At 37.1% G+C, this 16,661-nt stretch overlaps 1 protein-coding gene across 2 annotated transcripts; it reads left to right on the top strand.

Moving 5' to 3' along the window:
* The first annotated feature begins 1,348 nt into the window (after positions 1-1,348).
* On the top strand, positions 1,349-16,412 carry LOC127938321 (ubiquitin-conjugating enzyme E2 J1-like). Of its 2 annotated transcripts, XM_052534855.1 has the most exons (8): positions 1,349-1,547; positions 2,888-2,961; positions 3,130-3,261; positions 9,579-9,663; positions 11,075-11,180; positions 13,919-14,048; positions 14,633-14,752; positions 14,978-16,412. In XM_052534855.1, exons 1-8 carry the CDS (start codon positions 1,517-1,519, stop codon positions 15,260-15,262), a joined length of 963 nt encoding a protein of 320 aa, XP_052390815.1. In that variant the 5' UTR covers positions 1,349-1,516; the 3' UTR covers positions 15,263-16,412. The 2 variants fall into 2 exon arrangements, with proteins under 2 accessions (XP_052390815.1, XP_052390816.1); XM_052534856.1 differs by lacking the exon at positions 14,633-14,752 and having other exon boundaries at positions 1,351-1,547.
* The last annotated feature ends 249 nt before the right edge of the window (positions 16,413-16,661 follow it).

Genomic DNA, 16,661 nt, shown 5'->3' with positions numbered 1-16,661 from the left:
CTTCCTGTGGATAAAAAGATTTGTACTCCGCTATAGGGTTCTTTATAGCCCTCTAAATCGCCATATGGACCCATATCTCAAAAATGCTGAAGCAAAATGATTTCATATGACGTGTGTATATAGAATGGGACGTCCCTGATAAGAACTGACCATTGTTTTTTTCTATTTATTAGAAATATGATCTTTATAACCCTTTAAAGTGTAATAATGTCCCATATCTCAAAAATGCTGTTGTACAATGGTTTGATATGAGGTGTGCATATTGTATGGGACGTCCCTTATAAGAACCAACTATTGTTTTTTCTACTTATTAGACATTGGATCTTTTATGGCCCTTTAAAGTGTAATAATGTCCAATATCTCCAAAATGCTGCTGTAGAATAGTTTGATATGAAGTTTGCATATGCGATGTCCCTTATAAGAACTGACCATTGTTTTTTCTCTACTTGTTAGATCTTAATAGACTTGTAAAGTGTAATATTATCCTATATCTCGAAAAGGCTCCAGTAAAATGGTTTTATGTGAGGTATGGATATAGTATGGGATGTCTTCTTTAAGAACTGACCTTTAATTGCTTCTTTCTCATCATAAAAAAGTGTCTTCTAAATCAATGAATGTCCCATATCTCGTTTTCTACTAATAATTGTAATGCTTTGAAAGGCTGAAAATTATAGTAATACAGAGCAGTCAAGGAAAACAATAAGTTACACTAATATTAGAGCAGATGGGCAAAAAAGGTCGTCATATATCAAATCTGAACGTATAGATTAAAAGCGCTCTGAAAGCGCGTTCCCTCTCTGTTGTTCCTGCTATTGCCGTAATTATAGTAATACACGCGCATCTAAATTTCACTCGCGGCTGGCTTGACGGTGTTTTTCTGAAGTGCGGCTGGCTTTGACCGCAATCTCTGACTGAATTAAATATCGATATGGAGTACTGTATATGAATATTAAAGTTAAAAGAGACTACAATTGTTGTACACGTCTCTGGGAATGAGCGCTCAATATGTGCATTTTTGTCATTCAAATATACACGATGTTCGCTGTGTTTTCCCTCACGCCGACTCCGCCCTCACCACGCCCCCAACTATGACTAGATGCCGACTGTATAGTTCTTTAAATTTGTATTTATGTCCTATTCCCATCCATTTCGATTTGTATTAATGTTCCAACATCCTTGATAAGAAGTTAAATACATAAATCCAAAACAATCTCGAGTGTACGCCTGCAAATAAAAGAGAGATGAAATGTAAACACAGTTTGCCTTAATTCAGTGAATGACGTCACATAGCGCTGTTCGCGTGAAGCGCATCGATAAAGTTCTGCGATTCAAAGTGTCACTTTACTTCCTGTTTTCAATTTTTTCATGTGACTTTTGAGAAAATTGGTCTCGACAGTGGGGAAAACTTCAGTGCTGCCACGTCAGGGTTACGGCTCTAGATAAACACCTGTCAGAAATCGCCACATAACCGCTAACGCTAGAGAAGATAGCAGCCCGGCTTGAGCTTTCTTCAGACATGGAGAGCAAATATAACTTGAAGAGTCCAGGTAACGTTGTTTCATCGCGTCTTTTGTATACATCTACATTAAATCAGTCACACCTTTAGTTTAATGAGTTATGAGCTCTATATGATGCTATTCACTCTTAAACTCTGTAAATGTCACGATTAGCATCAGCCAAAGCTCATTCATGTAAGCTGTCTGACTGTTTGTTATTGTTAGTCCCGATTCTGTGATCGAACAAAGTCATTCATTGCCATTGAAATACTATGATATATGAATATGATAATCGTCAAAAATCATGGTATAGGTTCACTACAGTAGTGTTTTGATGAAACCAGCAAACCTTGAGACAGTCATTGTACAGAAATGTTAATTTGTGCTATGCTTTATTAATCGTTTTACCCGAAACTGTACAAAAAAAAGTAAACCATAAATTCAATTCATTTCATTCAAGTTTATTTGTTTATTTGTATAGCGCTTTTTACAATACAAATCGTTACAAAGCAACTTTACAGAAAATTGTTTATACAATATTTAGTAATAGCTTATAGGTGGTGACTGTCAGTTTGTGCACGTTTGACAGGATTTTTAGAAAAATTTATACAAGACGTAGTCAGCCAGATGATGAACATTATTAATATTATTAATAATTAGTAATTATTATATGATGCAGTCACACTTGTAGCAATATTTGTTGGTTCTGTTGTTGATTCAGGGTTAGCATCATCGGAGGATGTGATATTCAAAATAACCTTGAATAAGTAAAATAAGCTAAAAACACTGCATTGTTTGTACTATTTCATTTCTGCTTTATTTAGACTAGTGTCTTTTGCTAAGATATATTTATTGTTATTATTTGTACTGTGTTTTTTTTTTTTTTTTTTTTTTTTTTGCGTTGTTTCAATAATTTTAGTCAGAGTAATTCGTTATAGGCCTTGTTTTGCCAGTTATTTGGGCTTTTGCATGGTTTGGATGTCGAGAGGTTGTTATCCCAAGTAAAAAAAAAGTCCACCCTTTAGTCTCTCTAGCATATGGTGTGGGGTTTTTCCCTTTTGTTTTTAGAGAAGTCATAGTACGTTTGATTTGAGAAATTATTTGTCTGTGCAGTGCAATCAGGATGGGTTATGCACAAAATTGAATGCGTGTATTTTAGTTTGAAATACTGTCTTTGCAAACAGCCCTAATTAACTATTCTGGTTTGTCTTCTCGTGATTTCAAGAAAGGCTAATATATGAACAAATCTAGTACAGCTCTACTGTAACACATAGACACTCGAGTCACCAGTCCATTCAGAGGCCAGTCAGAATATTATGTGCAGATATGTTGCAGATATTGACATAAGAGCATAGCTCAAGGACCTATGAGTGTGTTTTTAATGTTTTTAGCTGTGAAGAGGCTGATGAAAGAGGCTGCAGAGCTCCGGGAGCCCACAGAACATTATCACGCTCAGCCACTGGAGGTAAGACACTGCTAATGCCTAGTTTTATTATCATCCTTTAACATTAGTTTTTTTTTTTTACAGTCTTTTTAACGACACCCATTTACATTTTTGTAAAGCGTGATCAGTTTGAACTAGTTTTCGTCATGTTGATTTTATTCTCCTCACCGAGTGTCCTGTGTTCATTAGGATAACCTGTTTGAGTGGCACTTCTCCGTTCGAGGACCTCCAGACTCTGATTTTGATGGTGGAGTGTATCACGGGCGGATTGTGCTGCCCCCTGAATACCCCATGAAGCCCCCCAGCATCATTCTGCTCACTGTAAGACCGCTTAAAACAGCTCAGCTTCTAATGCCTCCACTCACATCCTACACTGGATAACCATAACTAGACGGAGTATTTTGATGAGTGCGTTCTTGTGCTGGCACCTGGTGGGTCCAGGCCTTTCAGTTCACAGCAGTGACAGCAATTAACTTGCGACATTTGTCACCCTGAACAGATTTACAGGGGCATTTTACTGTTAAAAGGTTAAAAGAGCAATTTTTTTTTTCTGTTGTCATATTCTTACATTGAATCATTCAATTCAGTTAGAGTAATAAGAGACTTTATGGCCATTAACAGTCAAATCAGCAAAATCTAGTAATGTGTCATTCGTGAACGAATCATTCTTTTTGAACAAAACTTTTAGGTGAACAAATCGTTCTCAATTCAATGAAGCGGAGCTAATAGCAGCGCATGCGCAGCTCGGTGAACTGGGTATCTCTGTCAAAGAGTTACTCAACCTCAAGCCAATAGCCTTCGAGTATGAGATGTGAGGGAGCTTGTGATTTGTTGAATGTAGTGAATGAATACGCCCTTCACTGAACGGGTTTCATATGAGTCTGAACGAGATCGAGAGATCTTCTCATTCGTGAACGAGTTAAATGAACTGATACATCTCGTTTGTGAACAAAATGAATGGGAGTAAATTGGGTCAGCTGGCCATTTAGCATGTCAATCTCACAAAATGCAAAGCGCAGTTGTAGGTACTGTGCACATACGTTTGTTTTCATATTTAGCATACAGAAATAACTTCATGTTTAATCCTGATTTATTAATGTAAATATATAATATATTAACTGTCTGACCAAATAATTAAAATGTTAATTATGCAAGAAAACCTTGTGCTTTGTTCATCTGAACAACTAATTTAGACTTTATTTATTGAATGCAATTATGCACACATTTTAATAAAGTCAAATCAGTTTTTGTAACAAGTGAATACATTCGCTGATTTAAGACATAACACATAAGAAACTCTTTTTCACTATGCTGGCGTATTTTGTGTAATATGAAGAAAAGGTCACTGAATGAATCAGTGAACGAATCTGAACGAATCATTTTGGTGAACGAACTGGAAATGAACAAATCTCTTGAAAGAATCAATTAGAAAAGCAAAAAGCAACTAGATGAACACTGGAATATTTTGAATACTGAAATATGAAATGATTTGTTTTCTAAATAAAATGATTTAAATATGAAACTCAAACAGCCAGTAGGCCTAAGACAGTCCTTGTCTTGATGACGGTGTTCAGTAATTCATTCAATCAATTCCTTCAAAAAGCTGATTCATTCAGAAATGGGGGGCGAAATTTTACTTTTAAGATGTAACTCACAGTATTAAGTTGTTTAATGAACTGCTGTATAAAATCATCATCAAATTTACAATCAAGCAGATATTTGGGGGGGAAAGCATGCATGCTTATGTGATATTGTGTAACTGTATCATTTAAAAAAACATAAGACAAATTCATACAGGGTGTTTTTACCCCCATATTTTATTCATTCTACAAGCATTGTGCTAGACCACATCATACAGTGCTTTGGTCAGCTGTTTTGCTAAGTGAGTAATATGCTCAATGCTGTCAGCTTACACATCTTTAAAATAACAATTATGATGAATTGTCAGTGAATGGTTTAATTAACTATACTTGAACGTCTATTAAATTACTATGTTTTTCTATGCTGATATGCAGTATCTTTGAATACCAGTTTTCCTGGTAACACTGGGGATGATCGGTGCTTTGGACTCTTTCTCTCTTCTCCTTTTCACCTGTAAAGTGAAGTCTGACTCCTGTGTCGCTGTGCTGCGGCTCTGCAGCTCGTGCTTTATGGAGCAGAGCAGACTCTTTTAGTTTACCATCATCAATGGAACTAAACTGTTTTTAGTTCTGTAAAAAAGCAAATGACAGTGGGGGTGGAAACACAGTGGGGAAGGATGTCTTTTGTGTATGGCCTGATACTGTGTAATACTAGTAACGCAGACTACCACAGCAAGCTTAGTATATAAACAGCACACCTTTCTTTTGTGTCGTCCTCTTGCATGGATTGTGACCAGTGTGGTGTGATTATGGTGAGCTGAGACTGTTATGAGTTGATTCATTTAAAGGTAGTCAATGGCTTCTGTCAACTGTTTGATTACCAACATTCTTCGGGATCTCTTCCTTTATGAGTCTCTTTCCTCTGTTAAACACAAAGGTTCAAAACAACACGAGGATGAGTAAATGACAGAAATTTTTATTTTTTTGGCTAAACAATCCCTTTAACCTTCCATTTCCATTGTGATGAATGAACTGCAAGAAATAGCCACTGAGTTATTTTTATATTTATAATACAATTTGACATTTCTTCTGACAGAAACAAACCAAAAAGTCATGATTGGCCCCCCTGCATTAAACTTTTTTCCCCCTCCAATTAAATGCTCTCTAGAATGAAAATGTCCCTTCCCTTGATATCACCTGCAGCTGCAGTCATGGGTTATATGAACTAAAGCCTGTTGGCTAATAAGTCTTTTGATATGTCCCTCCCTAACTGTTTGTTTCAGTAATATGAAAGTTATCCAGTTTTATGTAGTCATTAGTGCTTGTTACCTAAATTACTGTTCTAAATCAAAGAGTATTTTTGTAACATACAAATGAAATGTTCATTAAAAACAAAACAAATATGGCTTTGTTTTGTATATACTTAGAAAAAATTATTGGGGTTCATCAAGTTCATGGTTCTCTTGAAATCTTAATGTAATATTTTACAATATCCCTCATTTCTCTTAAGCTTTCTTTGTATCCTCCTTTTTCACTTTATTTGACTTTTAAACGAGTTAGCAGTCATTTGTTTAAATTTTGTTTATGTTGCTCTTTACGCAAGTAAGATGCCACCTAGGAATTTTTTATGTTCTGGGACTTTTTTCAGCTGCAAATTTTATTTTAGTCCCCAAAATGTTCTACTAGAAGATAGGATAACCTTCTAAAATGTGTATTGATAACATTGTTAGAACATTATCTTATAGCATTCTAATATAGCTTCCCATCACACTAGATGTGGACTTGCATGGCTAACATTGCAAAAGTAAATTTTTGGTTGAAAGTGAAAACCCCAACCTTTGTTTGATGTCAAGCTCCAGTGTAAATAACTCCAAAAACGACATTATCAGCTTCACTTATTACAAACACAATTTACTTTAATTCTGTCAAACATTTAACAAAGTTCTTATTGAGATTGACATGGGTTTAGCTGTTGATGTTTTATTGAAAATAATAGTTTGGTTTGACACATCATTATGATGATCAGTAGTTAGGCAATGTTCATTTGCCTGCTTTAACTATGTTTGTTATGGCATCAGTGAGAGAAAAATGTGATCAGGTATATTGGCTACTTGCTGATGCTACAGACTTCATTATGTAATAAGCTGATCAACCTCTCTAATCAGTCTAAATCTGTGCTATTCATTTCATATTAGTGACACTAATAAATATGTTTCAACAGCAGTTTTCATCGAATACTCTGTATTTCTGTCTGTACTTTTTAAATAAACATTTTCATCAATCACTTAATGCATGACATGAATTAAGTAAAGTAATTCCTCAACTACTGAATGCTTAGACACACACAGACATCAATAATCAATGTATGAGTGTCAACAATGGTGACATTCTTCATGCCGCAATGCATTCTTATGATGCACCCAGAATACATTGCAGCATGAAGCCATGTCACCATTGTTGAGATGAATGCACTGAATCTTGATGTTTGTCTGACAAAGAATGCTTTTTTTTTTTTTTTTTTTTTTAATCCTTTAAATTATCTGATTAAAACTCTGCTGGGTCTCAATCCGTTGAACCACTGAGTTGTTTTAATAATGTGCAATTAACACCATAGATTAGACTGGAAGACATCAGACTGCTATGTCATGATGTCTTAATCATCAGCAAGCAATCAACGTTATCGAACCATATGTTCTCTTGCTGTTTTTGTCATAACAAACATAGCTAGAGGAAACACTGACAAGTCAAGTGTCAAATTGCCCAACTAAAGCCAACACTGATCACCATTATGGTGACATCAAACTAAACTATTACTTTTAAACAGACATCAACATCTAAACCTCTGTGAATCTGTGTATGACAGAAATAAAATCAACCTGGTTTATAATAAGTGAAGGTGGAAATACTGATTTTGGAGCTATTTAATGAAGCTGGAAAATGTTGGGTTTTTACTTCCAACCAACGTTTGACATCTGAGCAACATTTGAGTCCACATCCAATATCCACTGGAAAGTTTATCTCTTAAAACTTACATATAATGTTATTTTGTTATTAATAAACATTTTTCTAATGTTTTTACAGAATGTTATCCTACCTGTTAGCAGAACATTCTGGGATCTAAAATAAACTTACTGCTGAAAACATTCCCAGAACATGATATGTTCTCGTAACATTCTTAGAACAATAACATTCCTGGCTGGGATTGCATTAGTGCAGTCCTTTTTATTTATTTATTTGTCAGTTTTAAGTAAGATGTCTGCTGAGTCTACAGAAATGTATTTTCAGGATTTATAAGTATAAACCACGTTTAAAAGATCTTTGGTTTGAAGCAGCAAATCGTAACTCGTAACTGTTAATGTGTGGAAAAATCTTAATGCCTTAAAGAAATAGGTCTGGATCTAAAATTTTGTTGACAATTTTTTTTTTTTGCCCTCAGGCCATGAAAGATGTAGATGAGTTTTTCTTCAGAACAAAGTTGTAGAAATGTAGCATTGCATCACTTGCTCACCAATGGATCCTCCGCAGTGAATGGGTGCCGTCAGAATATCAGCTGATTAGGGGAAAAAAAAATCCACATAACTCCAGCCCATGTTTATATTAATTAGTGTTACGTGCCACATGCACGCACATCGAGAGCGACACCAAAGAAAAGGGGTGCCGCCCGGAGTTCAATCTCCTGCTTCCACAAACACACCGCCACACAACCCAGAAGTCAAGAAAAGTGGTATTTATTTGTTTACATTGGGATGAGACTTGAATAACTTAAGCTGAGAGGGCTTCAAAATGGCCAAAACAATAAACAAAAGGGAGTTTTCTAACTAAGTTTTAAGTCCTCTTCCCTGGAATTAAACCATAAATAAAATACAAATCCTTACCTCCCTTTATGACCATTAAACAGGAGAAAACTATAAAGGAAATAAAAAGGCCTAAAAACCTCTCTCACAGGTTATTTTAAACAAACAAAGGATAGTTTGACAATACAATTACCGGCCTAATACCACTACCAGTTCTAACTCCTCACCAGGAGTTTTACATGAACTGGGACACAGCACAGCTCTCTCGGGGTTAACACAACACTGTTCTTTAAAGCAGCAGTCGTCCACACACGATCTACACCAAGGAAGCAGGAGGGTGAGCTCGACATACAGACAATCCTCACTGCTTATATCCACACTTTGACATGCTTCAGCTGCGCCAACTTAGCAGCTGCACCTGTTGCTCTAATGAGCAGGGAGCGAAAGAGAGAGAGAGAGAGAGAGACACAAGAAAATACACACTGCTCACAGGTTAACACTTTTAACACCACAATTACGTTCAAACACGTAACAATTAGCCATTCTGTAAACTCAATCTCTCCAGTGGATCGAGCATGCACAGTATTCACAGCCTATTTGGAAGGAATGCCAACTGCTTTTCACTCAAGCAGAAGCACCACAATTAAGTTGTTGTTTGTTTGTTTGACTACTACTGAACTAACCCCGACCAGCTTGTATCGTACAAATGTAAACAGCTCCTAGAAAAAAAAAAAACCTTACTGGTGGACTTGCCCTTAAAATGCATCACTCTAAATACTATGTCAATTAACTTTAAAGGTGAAACTTCAATAACAACACATTATAATTGTAAATCTTCATTTACTAGTATATGATTGCAATTTCCACCACACAAGCATTAATTATTAATAGAATACACTGACAGTAAAAAATAAAACCCAGACCTTTTCAATCCAACTTTATTCAAAAATAAAATTCTGTTTGTGCTGTAAAACATTTTTATAGATTCAGTTTTTGTTTCTTTTGCAAATTTTTGTTTTCATTCTAGTTAATGGAAATAAAAACTTTAACTTTAATAACCTTGGTTTAGGCAAACCAGTGACTAGTTTCTATTGAGAGTATGTTTTGCAGATCTTTAGGTGATGATTTTTAGAAAGAGGTTTTTCTGTCATGGCTTATAAGTGTCCCTCTTGTCATGCTGATTTCCTCTTTCCCTAATCACTTTTTTTTCCTGTTGTACTTATGTTTCCCTTTTAATTAATACAAAACTTGCCCTCATCTTTAGCCCAATGGAAGGTTTGAAGTTGGAAAGAAGATCTGTCTGAGCATCTCCGGTCACCATCCAGAGACATGGCAGCCATCATGGAGTAGTGGGTATCTCCCTAAATAGTGTTTATACCACCTCTGAAACACTCTGAATATTAGATTTTTTGTTTCTTTTTTTTTAAGGGGGGGGGGGGGGGGTGAAATGCTCGTTTTCACTCAATATCCTGTTAATCTTGAGTACCTATAGAGTAGTACTGCATCCTTCATAACTCCAAAAAGTCTTTAGTTTTATTATATTCATAAGAGAAAGATAGTCTGTAGCGATTTTTCCCGGAAAAACACGAGCTCCTAGAGGCGTGACATGTGGGCGGAGCTAAAGAATCACGAGCGCCAGTAGGCTTTTGCGTTGAGAGCATGTGGAAACTGTGACATTACCGTGAGGAAAAAAAACGTCTAAAACAAACCATGGCTAACAGTCAGATTCAGCGTATATTTATGATCCAGAATCAGATCCAGAGGCTGAAATTTAACAAGAGCAGCATCAGCAACAACGTCTCAATGTGGTATGTACTGAAACTGTATATATTTGCTTAGCGGTTTTGGAAAATGACTAAGTTCCAATTTATGTCGTCTTTTTTTTTGATGTACATGTAGAAAGTGCAGTTTGATGACAACATCACATGTTGTTTACTTGATGTGCTTACGCGCTGATAGCTAAGTTAACAACACAGAGATATTTGAAGCAGTTTTACTCACCGCCTGCGGTTCCAACACACGATCGTGACCCTTTTTCGTTGGGACTGCATTATCCTTAAGAAATAAACGATGCGCAAATCCGGCGTCAAACTGGGTCTTGTTTGTAAAACAAGTATCTTCGAAATGCAGGGAACAAACACAAACACTTGCACAACTCCGTTGATGCTCTGTAAAAATAAACTCCATCCACTGGTCCCTTAATGCTGTTTCTCTTTTGGTAATCTGTGCAGGGTTGTCTTGCCCTGGCAACCAAAAACACACTTCTTTTGTGACATTTGGCAACGCTCTCGCTCTGATCAGTGAAGTCTGTTGTGCTCTCAGTGCTCTGCTATACGGGAGCGCGCACTCTTCCGGGAGAAGTGCCTCAGGACCCATATAAGGAAATTCCGCTCCATCTAACGTCACACAGAGCCATACTCGAAAAAAAACTTTACGAAACTTGTGACAAACTGGAAGGAGTATTTTTGGAACAGAACTTTGTCCATGTTTAGCATGGGAATCCCACTCTTTAACCATGTTAAAAACTCAGTATGCATGAAATAGCATTTCACCCCCCCCTTTAAACATTGATTTTATTTAGTCTTTTTTTTCTAAATGCAAAATATAATATGACCCAAACATGTTTTCAACATGACATTAATCCACTTGCTGCCCTGAGACACACATATTACACAGTTGTGTACAGAGGTTTGCATCTTGTCCGGTGTTGATTCTTTACATCTCTCAAGCTGTATGTTTCTCTCTGTGTTTGTGTGTAAGTTCGGACAGCCTTGATAGCGATTATTGGATTCATGCCAACTAAAGGGGAAGGAGCCATAGGATCTCTGGATTACACTCCTGAGGAGAGAAGAGCTCTTGCCAAAAAGTAAGATGCCCATCTTTTTTATCTGTTACTAAGGGTGTCCATGGTTAACCGGTTAACCGATTAACCGTTAAAAATTGCGTAACCGAGTGAGACATTTTGCTCGGTTAAGTTACGTCAATGGCGTGCATTGAATTTAGTTGTAATAAATTTTTGCACCACCAGAGACCGCCAGAGCGCTCCCAGACATTTGTAATGTCCACAAGAAGAAGTCATTTTTCTAATATGAACATTATGAAACGGGCAAAAAAAAAAGTACAGCGTTGGAGCACTTTAAAATTGAGAGTGACGGGGCAAAATGCAAGTATTGCAATACAGTGCTTAGATATACTTAAAGTAAAACCTTGTTGTTGTAATATCAACAGCCAACACCCGGGCATCATTAGGCCGGTCAGGACACACTGGATGCGTGGCGAAAGCATCTCAGCTGCGTTGCGTGTCTGTTTTTAATTCGGCTCTCATGTTAACAGGTTAGAGCTTGCAGACTGCCTGCGTGAGACGCGTGGCTCAGGCGCGGCTCGACGCGTGCATGCTAGAAATAGAACCGACGCCTTGTTGGAAGCGTTTCCAGGCAAAGTATAATAGGAAAATATGTTTATATGTCATTTTGTACACAAATACATATTAATTCATGACATTTTGATATTTGAAAGTCTATGGGTTGATATAAATTCAGATATAAATGTAATTAAAGTAAATAAATAAATAATTATCGATTTTCAAATATTGTACCGGTCAAACATACTCATAGTCATAGCCTTAGCGAGGCGGCCGCGGAGTCTCCTTGTTATACATTCTAGGCTTCTTCTCAAATTTAGATTGTGTTAATGGGCGGCATTATTAGGCAGTTTTAATAGGACAATTTGACCGGAGAGATTACATTTTGTCGGATTCTTTTTTTTTTTTCGGCCAAAGTCCGGAAATTACTATGGTTATGGTCAGTGTTGAGTACTCGAGACTCGGACTCGGTCTTGGACTCGGTCTCGAGACCGTATTTTAATGGTCTCGGTCTTGTCATGGACTCGTGTGCATTTTGACTCGGTATTGACTCGGACTCGAACATATTAGGAATTGGACTTATGCCCGAGTCCACTCGAGTCCCAATCAAAATATTTTATGATTATTACTGTATGTTAATGTTTATTTGAATTGATGTTAAATTGAAATTGATTGACACATCCAATGACTGGTGATTTTCTTTTGACGTGAGACGTTAAGCCAGCGACACACCGGATGTGTGGCGCAAGCATCTCAGCTGCGTGGCGTGTCTGTTTTTAATTCGGCTCCCATGTTAACAGGTTAGATCTTGCAGACTGCCTGCGTGAGACGCGCGGAAAACCCGTGCATGCTAGAAATAGAACCGACGCATATTTTTAACGTGACACGCGTGCATGTTGGAAGCGTTTCCAGGCAAAATATACTAGGAAGATATGTCATTTTGTACACAAATACATATTAATTCATGACATTTTGATATTTGAAAGTCTATAGGTTGGCATAAATTCAGATATAAATGTAATTTAGAAAATAAATTAATAATGATCGATTTTCAAATATTGCACCTGTCAAACATACTCTATTTTGTCCTACCAGTAGGTGTGTAATAAAAAAAAAAAAAGTTGATATTGTTGTCATGAAGACAAGATCCTGGTTTTTCGGCGGCCTCCCTCTATGTCACCTACATAAAATAAAAGTGATGTAAATATCATCCTCATTTAGTGAAAAACAGACAACAATGACCTTTTTTTAATGAAGTATCGTTTTTACTGTATAAGTTGCATTGAACATTTATTTTTTTATAAATAGAATCAGAATCAGAAAATAGGCAAATTAGATCCTTTCATGGTATAAGTATATAATGTAGCATGGTATTGTCATTAGTGTGTGTGTGTGTGAGAGAGAGAGAGAGAGAGAGAGAGAGAGAGGGAGAGAGCGTGGACGTTGTGATGGAATGAAAGAGTGAATGTCTTGCACAGGATTTATTTTTTATTTTATTTATTTTTTTGATGTTTTGAGTTAAGATGTAGAACTTTAGTGAAATAACCACTAAGTGCACTGGAGACTTAAGTCATTATCAAGTCCATCTGAAGCCTCATTTTAGCATGTGTGGACATGCTGTGTCCCTTCAAAAGACAAGAATACATCTGTAGACCGAAAGAGATGTATGACAGATAGTTGTTCTCAGTGAAGTGTCTCTAATCAACACATGCTGATTAAACGTCCTGTCCATCACACACACCAGCACATGACAGACACTCGGTGACAGCAGGCCTCTGAGACACTCCTCCAGGTTCTCTTCTACACTAGCCGTCAAAAGTGTGGAATCATTACAAGTTTTTAAATACTTGTCTCTTATGCTCCCCAAGACTGAGTTCATTTCCAAAAATACAACTGCTTTCTTTTTAAATATGTGTTAAATGTAATTTATTTCTGTGATGTGCAGCTGTAATTTCAACATCACTCCAATCTTCAGTGTCACATGATCTTCAGAAATCAGAATAATATGATGATTTACTGCTGGAAGTGAGAAGTAACTCCACTCCACTTAGGTCTTTTCTGCTTGCTAAACTGTCGTGTTGGACTGTCCAAGACCTATCCAAAGAGTGAGAAATGTAATTACTATCACAAATAATGTTTGATTTTGTGCCATTTAACAGGTCCTGCTCCACACAAGTGTTTGTGAAAGGTCAGATGTACTCTGGCTGGGATTGTGTGCTATTTTCATTGTGGTTGTGTCGTAGGTCTCTTGATTTCTGCTGTGACGCGTGCGGCAGCTGTATGCGCTCCGCTCTACAAGCGCTCTCTCCTGACAGTGACCTCCGACCTGTTGACCCTCAGGCACACAGACTGGCACAGCAGATCAACTTTAAGGTCAGACTCATTTATGATCAAAACATCAAATATATGATCTTTTCATAAAGATAATTGAGGCAAGATATCACAGGTGAATAGGTATAATCGCAATACTTATCATGTTGATTGGCAAGGGATTGATTAACCCTTGTGTCTAATCTTAAAATAATATATTATTTTTTTTCTACTGACTTTTTTTCCCCCGCAGCTTCAGTCCTGATCATAATTACTTAAAATGAATTCATTCAGGATTTAACCCTTTACGTGCTTGTTTGTTTACATAATGCTGCACAAAAAAATCTGTTATTTGTTCTGTCATAATTAGAGACAGCATACTTTTAAGCGTCATTATTTTTTTTATTTTTTTTGTTCTCACATACAGACACAAATTTTTCAGTACACACATGCACACACACTGATATTCATACAAACACATTAACTTTTTCAAGCTAAAATCGGCTCCAATAGTGTTGGGGGCCAGATTTCTTGAGCGGCTGTCTGTAGTGCCATTATCGGACCATTAGAGCTTTAGAGTTTTGCACTGTGACCGTTTTAATGGCAGTTAAGCAAATGACCTTATTGAGAAGAATCTGAATCCTCAGGCTGATTCCAGCTCATCGGCTGCAGACAGTGGCAGCTCAGCGGCGGCGGTGGCTTCCAGTGACAGCGAGAGCTCAGCTCTAGCAGAGAGAGACACTGAAGACACGGCATCCGCTGAGCAGGTGCGACACTCATTCTGCCTTTGGGGAGGGTTGGGAAATGTTGATGATGAAACTGGTGTCTTCGACTCCAGAGCTGTAGTGTGAAATCTTAAGGATTGTGGGGAAGTCATGTGTGTGCACTTTGGATGGGATAAATGCGGAGCATGAATTCCGTGTATGGGTCACTATACCTGGCTATATCTCAGCTCCTCTGTAATCAGCTTCGGTCTCTTTCTTCTGGTCTAGGCTGAATCATCATCATCATCATCATCATCTGTGGCTCCTCAGGCATCAAGCGATGGTCCGTCCGTTCCAGCAGCTCCCAGTCCACGTCAGCGGCGCTCGCAGAACCAGATCCAGTCCCCGAGATACCCAGCGTTCACAGCATCCCCCCCTGCTCCACTCCCTCCGCAGGACACCAGTCACACGGGCTCGGCCGTCCTCATCGTCCTCCTCACACTCGCTCTAGCGGCGCTCATTTTCCGCAGAGTCTATTTAGCCAACGAGTATAAGTTTGATTACGAGCTATGAACTCCTCCTGCAGCACCTGAAAACCAGCGCTGTCCTTCGGCCCACGTTCAGATCCAGCTCACCCTCTGTCCGTTAGGACAGGATGTGTGTTGGTCCTTCCGGACAGAGCTTTGTGTCTTCAGAAGGATCACTGGATGTATTTGTAGAACAAACCTGAAGGGGCCAATCTCAATACGCTTGTCCAGAACATGTCCGGGTCTGATTTCACCCCCCAAAATTAAAAAAAAAAAATATATATGCTTATTTATATTTTACAAGAAGACAGTGAAGACTTTTTTTTTTTTTTTTTTTTTTTTGGACCAATTAAGGTTTTGTCATGACAGTTATCACACTCAAAAATATATATTCCTATTATTACTGTAATGTGTTCTTAATACTGTGATTATAAATATACTATTTTAACTGTGAAGTATTTAAGCATTGTGATATTTATGCATCATTATTGTACTGACTTTTAATTTAAGAAGATTAAACATTTTTTTAAAAGCAGTCGTTCTGGACACATTACTGTAATGATATTGTTTTGCATGAAATAAGTCTTCAGGCATAATGTTCATGTTTTCACTTCAGGGTGAAATCTGACCAAGACCTGTTTTACAAGTGGTTTCCTCAAGATTAATATATTGTTTATAAAAGATTTCCCAAATAATTCATTAATGATAATAAAAAAAAACTATTGTTACAAACACCAATGTACAAAATTTGGTCTTAGACTGAAAAAAAAAAAAAAAAAAACGTAAGCCGGTTGAAACTGCAGACTGTTTCCAATTTTTCCAATTAAATATTTACATACTTTAAAAATACTATTATAATGTAGGCATGGTTGTAATATTCTAAACTGTAAAAAAAAAAAAAATGCACATAGAGAAAGGGTGATGTCTGTGACTGAATGATTGCTAATTTTTAGAAAACATCTAACCAGTTGCAGTTTATAGTGTTTTTATTTTTTACCAGTACACATCTTAAAACTCTGGAATTTAAATATAGCTACATTATAAACATGAATCACTGCTGTAGACATAATCGATGTCGTCCTTGTGCGGATAGACAACTAACACATAATTCGTTTTTTAATTCCTAAGCAACCACCTGTAGTTTGTTTAGATTGTTTAAATGGACAATTAATGAAATAAACCAGATTCAGCCATAACTGTGTGCTCTTTTCACTTGTAGAGGAATTTGCAACAGTGATATAATAATATTAAACATGAATTTAGTCCCTGCAGCATGTACATTATCGTTATGAAGGGTACACTAAATTGTGTGGCATGGTGCGCTGATACATGTGTAACTTATCAGAGTGTTACATGAACATGTGAGAAATAAATCCTAGAGACTTCCACTGAAGGGTGCAGCCATGTCTAGAGAGCAGAGTAACAGAGAAGCACTACGGCACAAG

Source organism: Carassius gibelio, chromosome A20 (assembly GCF_023724105.1).
Source record: "Carassius gibelio isolate Cgi1373 ecotype wild population from Czech Republic chromosome A20, carGib1.2-hapl.c, whole genome shotgun sequence".
Taxonomy (NCBI): Eukaryota; Metazoa; Chordata; class Actinopteri; order Cypriniformes; family Cyprinidae; genus Carassius; species Carassius gibelio.
This window is presented reverse-complemented; position numbering and strand designations above follow the sequence as displayed.